General features: G+C 37.8%; 1 protein-coding gene across 3 annotated transcripts in view; it reads left to right on the forward strand.

Moving 5' to 3' along the window:
- LOC127448964 (protein kinase C and casein kinase substrate in neurons protein 1-like) overlaps positions 1-5,793 on the forward strand; it is a 39,186-nt gene extending 33,393 nt beyond the window's left edge. For all 3 annotated transcript variants that reach the window (XM_051711972.1, XM_051711973.1, XM_051711974.1), the window contains exons 7-10: positions 80-200; positions 1,534-1,661; positions 2,313-2,503; positions 3,875-5,793. In XM_051711972.1, coding sequence (XP_051567932.1) covers positions 80-200; positions 1,534-1,661; positions 2,313-2,503; positions 3,875-3,984 — 550 coding nt within the window. In that variant the 3' untranslated portion in view covers positions 3,985-5,793. The remainder of the gene's footprint in view (positions 1-79; positions 201-1,533; positions 1,662-2,312; positions 2,504-3,874) is intronic.
- Positions 5,794-7,255: the final 1,462 nt, after the last annotated feature.

Genomic DNA, 7,255 nt, shown 5'->3' on the forward strand with positions numbered 1-7,255 from the left:
AGTTTTTTGTGATTTGCTAAACCATTTTATTTGGACTTAAATCTCTTAATAATCTCTAATTCCGAAACTCTACCCACAGCTATGCCACGGTTTACAGAGAACTGGAGCACACCATCAGCTCAGCCAGCGCTCAAGAAGACCTCAAGTGGTTTAGCAATGTCCACGGCCCTGGCATGCACATGAACTGGCCACGGTTTGAGGTAAAGCACCATCAGTAGGAAGCTCCAGTTCATTTTAGTGAGCTGGTTTGTTCAAACAGTTCATGTAAATGAACTCATTCGCATGAATGATTCACTAATTCACTTGAGTCCCCGTGCAGCCTTAAAGGGACTTTACCAGAAGTCACTGTCTTCTTTTTATTTATTTATTTATTTTAAGACAACTACCACTATATATATCACCCTGGTTATACAAAATATGGTGTTTTTTTAGTTTCATTAGTTTAAAGGAATATTCCAGGTTCAATACAAGTTAAGCTCAATCGACAGCATCTGTGGGATAATGTTGATTACCACAAAAATGAATTTTGAATAGTCCCTCCTTTAAAAAAAGCAAAAATCGAGGTGACATTGAGGCACTTACAATGGAAGTGAATGGGGCCAATTTTTGAGGTTTAGGCTGAAATGTGAAGCTTATAAATTCATAAAAGCACACATTAATTCTTCTGTTAAAACTCATGTTGTTTTAAATCGTCGTTTTGCGGCGGACAACTGTTCTAAGTGGATGAACTTTGAGTTATTTGTCACCAACGTTATGTCATCATGGCAACGAAGTTTTAAATTTAATATGACTACACAGAAATGGTTAGTGATTTTATCACACTAAAATCATGTTTACACCCATATTGTTTGTCTTGTGGCTATACTTTTGAAACAGTGAGTATTTTAATGTTTATGGATTGGTCCCATTGACTTCCATTGTAAGTGCCTCACTGTAACACAGATTTTTTGCTTTTTTAAGAAAAGCTTTGACTTCTATGACTCAAAAATACATTTTTTGTTGTTCTCAATTGTGCCACAAATGGTGTCGATTGAGCTTAAAGGAATATTCCGGGTTCAATACAGGTTAAGCTCAATCGACAGCATTTGTGACATAATATTGATTACCACAAAATAATGTTGACTTGCCCTTCCTTTTCTTTACGAAATGCTAAAATCTGGGTTACACTGAGGCACTTACAATGGAAGTGAATGAGGGGCCAATTTTTTCTTTATTTTTTTTCTTCGTTAAACAGCTTCAGTGTAGTTCAGTGTAGACTCCATGATCATACCATACCATGATTTTTTAGAAATGTACCATGTTCAAACCATGGCATTATTTTTGGTACCCTCTGAGTGTTATGTAAACACCATGGTATATGATTGTTATAATCATTAAGCAATGTGGTATTTATCAAAATATTAGCATCTTAGTATTAGCATCTGATACCAACATTGTGCCGATACCTCTTTGTAAAAGACAGACTATTGGCTTCCATTGTTATTTAACAGTTGTCTTATATTTATTATGAATTCATTTCTGACTATGAATCAGGAGTTCAATCCAGATCTCAGTCACTCCATCAATAAGAAAGAGAAAGTGAAGAATCATGATGGAGTGACTTTAACTCAAGTCACACACGGTGGAGATCAGGGCACACTACACACTGGAGACCGGGGCAGGTACAGACTTTTATTCCCTTATTTGCAACGTATTTAGAGCTTGTAAGCCCTTTGTTTGTTTTGGAAATATAGCATCAACCCTTACCCAGTTTAAATGAATTGTTGTTTACTGGTTTGACTGCAGACAGTCACTTGTTGGTTGATTAACTAGAGTAATTCTAGAGTGTCTGAAATCTCTTTCTGTTCCCTAATTTCAATCCATGTATACAGTAGTTAATAAATTATTTAAAAGAGACAAATGCATATAGATTGGAAATGATTAATTGACTTTCTTTTGTCATTTGACTTAAATGGGATATACATTGGTTAAATGGATAATTCAACCCCCCCCCCCCCACCCCCAAAATATTCTGTCATTTATTCACCCTCATGTTGCTCCAAACCCACATTACTTTCTTCAGGCAGATGTTAAGCAGAATGACTCGGTCACCATTCACTTTTATTGTATGGAAAACAATGTAATGAAACAAGTGAATGGTGACTGAGGCTGTCATCCTGCCTAACATCTGCCTGAAGAAAGTCACGTGGGTTTGGAACAACATGAGGGTGATGACAGAATTTTCATTTTTGGGTGAGCTATCCCTTTAAGGACTACAGTCAGTAGTATCCTGTTCTTTTAACCTGATCGTCTTGTATCTGTGTTCTCTTCAGCGTGAGCAGTTACGAGAAGAACCAGCATTATTCTGCAGAATGGTCTGATGACGAGCAACCTCCTGCTGCCCAACCTGCCAGCGAAACGAATGGCGCCGCAAATCAATTCGATGAAGAAAGTAAAGGAGTGCGAGTGAGAGCGCTGTACGACTATGATGGCCAAGAACAAGATGAGCTCACCTTTAAAGCAGGTGAGTCTAAAGCCAAAACACTTGGAATTTTTAGACCATAATAGACTACTAGAAAGTATTCTGCTTATCTCCTTTTACAGTGTTTATCCTCTAAGATGGATACATGATGGCAGTATAAATAATAGAGCTACTGGCTAGGATTAACTATCCTGATATATCTTTTTCTCCCAATTTGGAATGCCCAATTCCCAATGCGCTTTTAAGTCCTCGTGGTTGCGTAGTGATTCGCCTCAGTTCGGGTGGAAGAGGACGAATCCCAGTTGCCTCCGTGTCTGAGACCATCAACCCGCGCATCTTATCACGTGGCTTGTTGAGCGTGCTGCCACGGAGACATAGTGTGTGTGGAGGCTTCACGCCATCCACCGCGGCAACCACGTTCAACTCACCACGCGCCCCACCGAGAACAAACCACATTATAGCGACCACAAAGAGGTTACCCCATGAGACTCTACCCTCCCTAGCAACCGGGCCAATTTGGTTGCTTAGGAGACCTGGCTGGAGTCACTCGGCACACCCTGGGATTCGAACTAGTGAACTCCAGGGGTGGTAGCCAGCGTCCTATCCTGATTACTTAAAGATCAACACATATAAACAGGAGAAGACACTGTGTGAGAGAGAGAAATTATCTATCAAATCTATTTCTTAAAAACATTTTCTAAACATGTCATTTTAATTTGTGGGAACGTTGCAATATCTAGCTTTTTTTACATTTGTGTAGAATGATATATAAAGACATCTTTCTTAGAAAAACAGTTTCTTATCTTAATTTGTATTAAAGGGAACAGTTCACTCAAAGATGAAAATTCTCTCATCATTTACTCACCCTAATGCCATCCCAGATGTGTATGACTTTCTTCAGCAGAACACAAATTAAGATTTTTAGAAGAACATTTCAGCTCTGTAGGTTCACACAATGTAAGTGAATGGTGGCCAGAACTTTGAAGCCCCAAAAAGCACATAAAGGCAGCATAAAAGTAATCCATAAGACTCCAGTGGTTAAATCCATGTCTTCTGAAGCGATATGATAGGTGTGGGTGAGAAACAGATCAATATTTAAGTAATTTAACTATAAATCTCCTCCCTGCCCAGTAGGTGGTGATATGCATGAAGAATGCAAATCACCAAAAACAAAAGTAAAATTAAAAGTGGAGATTTATAGAAAAAGGACTTAAATTATTATATATATATATATAATAATTTATATATATATATATATATATGTGTATGTATGTATGTATATGTATGTGTATATATATATATAATAAAAAAAATCAGAACATAGCATGTTTTTGCTGTGTTTGTTAAATAAAGGTGGTTCTGAGTCAGTATGTAGCCAACTCCTTGAAATATATGATCTATATCTTTTTACAGGAGTTGAACTCACCAAACTGGAAGACGAGGACGAGCAGGGTTGGTGTAAAGGGCGTTTGAATAACGGTCAGGTTGGCTTGTACCCGGCTAACTACGTTGAGCCCATTTAGTTGCCTTCTGCGGTGGATAGTCTTTTGTGAAGAAGGCCTTAAAGACTTTTTTCCACACTGCTTGAATCTGAGATATTAGAGCAACAATTTCCTTGCCTGACTGATTTTGCTTCAAGCTGTATTTCCTTAAATCCACAACAAGAAATCTACAGTACCCAAAACACATAATTTCCCTCTTACCCCAGCAAGGGAACGGTTCTGTACGTCCATGTAGCCATGTTCAGTATGAATTATTGTGCTGCTGACACATGTACACGTATGGTCTACTGTTACAATAGTAATGTCATGAGTCATGACGTCCATGAAGCATAGTATAGCGAAAATGAGCTATGCAATGTGTATATTAGACTTATTTTGAAGTGTAGTGTTCAATGCTAAATCTACTAGTGGCCCCTTTTCCCAAGTATAGGTCTCTGCAGAACATTAATGGGTGTTTTCAAATCTGTGGGCATTTTCAAACCGGTATGGGTGTTTCTAAGCTCTCCAATGAAAGTAGGGAATCTCAGTGGTTTTCGTGTATTTTTTAAAGTCAACATGAAACGCATTCGCAAGCCATTTTTCTTATGTACTGTATATGACATATTTTCCAAGTAAAACATGGTATCCAAAGAAAAATAAAGGTAAGGGGGAATTGATTGGATTGTGAAAAGCTGGCATGGGGTAATGCACAATAAGACCAGTAACATGTATTAAAAAGTAAATAGGGTACATTTTTATTTCATGTTGACTTCAATACAGAGACTGCTGTGGGATGCATAACAAATTTTCCTTTTTTTCTTTTTTACACACAAAGAGCAAATGATTTTGTTATGCCTCAATACAAATGTAAATTAAATGCACTTCTTCGAGTGTTTTCTATACCTATTTTAAAATCCATTTTAACAAAATGTAAAGCCTTTGAACAAATTTTAAAATTTTAGGTGAGAGACTGTTCCAATCAATAACAAAACTTCTCCCTGGCTTGTATTTTGTAATATCCCTTGTAATAAAATTCTAAAGGAATGTTAATGGAATTTCTATCATAATTTGAAAGGGGATTAAGTAAGAGTCCCTTAAAAATCTGACTGGATAAACTGAAGAATGAGAGAAAAAAAAAATTCCTTTAGGACATTTTGACTAAAGAATTAGTTATGATTTTATGACCGTTGAACTGTGGTTCAAAGTGATATCTGGACACATGTAAAGCTATTTAAAGTGTGTTCAAATGCATTTGAATCCGTCATTGCCTTTTGGTCTGTTATAAGATTGGGAATGTCTTAACGTGCAACCCATAACTGATTCAGTTTGCAAACTGCTCATTGTCATTATGAACTGTTTATACTGTATGTTTAGAACAGACTGATATGTTCTACTCATGTCATTGTAGCAAATGTTCCATTCAAGTTCACAATAAAACTTATGAAACCGAGACAAGTGCTGGATGTTGACAATGCAAAGCTTGGAGTCACCACTGGAGGTCAGCTTTGCAGAAGTCTCTTGCAGGTAGTTGACCACGTGATGCAGTGACAGCTGGTGTGATATGCCAAGTAAATTTGTTTTTTTTTTCCTCTCTTTTAGTGATATTTTTGCCATTGTTTGCTTTTATTATAAGGAAACTGGAGAAGGAGACAGGAAATTATACACACAAATTTTCTCAAACAATATGTACATTTAAACCTCAAATCTTAACAATTAGAAAAGTTATAGTGCTTTGTAAAGCTTTTAAATACTGTTAGAGTGTGTTAGTGTTTACCTTTTGTCTAAATCAGTATTTTAGCCTAAACGGTTTAGCCTTTTTATATACAGGTGCATCTCAATAAATTAGAATGTCGTGGAAAAGTTCATTTCAGTAATTCGACTCAAATTGTGAAACTCGTGTATTAAATAAATTCAATGCACACAGACTGAAGTAGTTTAAGTCTTTGGTTCTTTTAATTGTGATGATTTTGGCTCACATTTAACAAAAACCCACCAATTCACTATCTCAACAAATTAGAATACATCATAAGACCAATAAAAAAAAACATTTTTAGTGAATTGTTGGCCTTCTGGAAAGTATGTTCATTTACTGTATATGTACTCAATACTTGGTAGGGGCTCCTATTGCTTTAATTACTGCCTCAATTCGGCGTGGCATGGAGGTGATCAGTTTGTGGCACTGCCGAGGTGGTATGGAAGCCCAGGTTTCTTTGACAGTGGCCTTCAGCTCATCTGCATTTTTTGGTCTCTTGTTTCTCATTTTCCTCTTGACAATACCCCATAGATTCTCTATGGAGTTCAGGTCTGGTGAGTTTGCTGGCCAGTCAAGCACACCAACACCATGGTCATTTAACCAACTTTTGGTGCTTTTGGCAGTGTGGGCAGGTGCCAAATCCTGCTGGAAAATGAAATCAGCATCTTTAAAAAGCTGGTCAGCAGAAGGAAGCATGAAGTGCTCCAAAATTGGTAAACGGGTGCAGTGACTTTGGTTTTCAAAAAACACAATGGACCAACACCAGCAGATGACATTGCACCCCAAATCATCACAGACTGTGGAAACTTAACACTGGACTTCAAGCAACTTGGGCTATGAGCTTCTCCACCCTTCCTCCAGACTCTAGGACCTTGGTTTCCAAATGAAATACAAAACTTGCTCTCATCTGAAAAGAGGATTTGGACCACTGGGCAACAGTCCAGTTCTTCTTCTCCTTAGCCCAGGTAAGACGCCTCTGACATTGTCTGTGGTTCAGGAGTGGCTTAACAAGAGGAATATGACAACTGTAGCCAAATTCCTTGACACATCTGTGTGTGGTGGCTCTTGATGCCTTGACCCCAGCCTCAGTCCATTCCTTGTGAAGTTCACCCAAATTCTTGAATCGATTTTGCTTGACAATCATAAGGCTGCGGTTCTCTCGGTTGGTTGTGCATCTTTTTCTTCCACACTTTTTCCTTCCACTCAACTTTCTGTTAACATGCTTGGATACAGCACTCTGTGAACAGCCAGCTTCTTTGGCAATGAATGTTTGTGGCTTATCCTCCTTGTGAAGGGTGTCAATGATTATCTTCTGGACAACTGTCAGATCAGCAGTCTTCCCCATGATTGTGTAGCCTAGTGAACCAAACTGAGAGACCATTTTGAAGGCTCAGGAAACCTTTGCAGGTGTTTTGAGTTGATTAGCTGATTGGCATGTCACCATATTCTAATTTTTTGAGATAGTGAATTGGTGGGTTTTTGTTAAATGTGAGCCAAAATCATCACAATTAAAAGAACCAAAGACTTAAACTACTTCAGTCTGTGTGCATTGAATTTATT

Source organism: Myxocyprinus asiaticus, chromosome 12 (assembly GCF_019703515.2).
Source record: "Myxocyprinus asiaticus isolate MX2 ecotype Aquarium Trade chromosome 12, UBuf_Myxa_2, whole genome shotgun sequence".
Lineage (NCBI taxonomy): Eukaryota > Metazoa > Chordata > Actinopteri > Cypriniformes > Catostomidae > Myxocyprinus > Myxocyprinus asiaticus.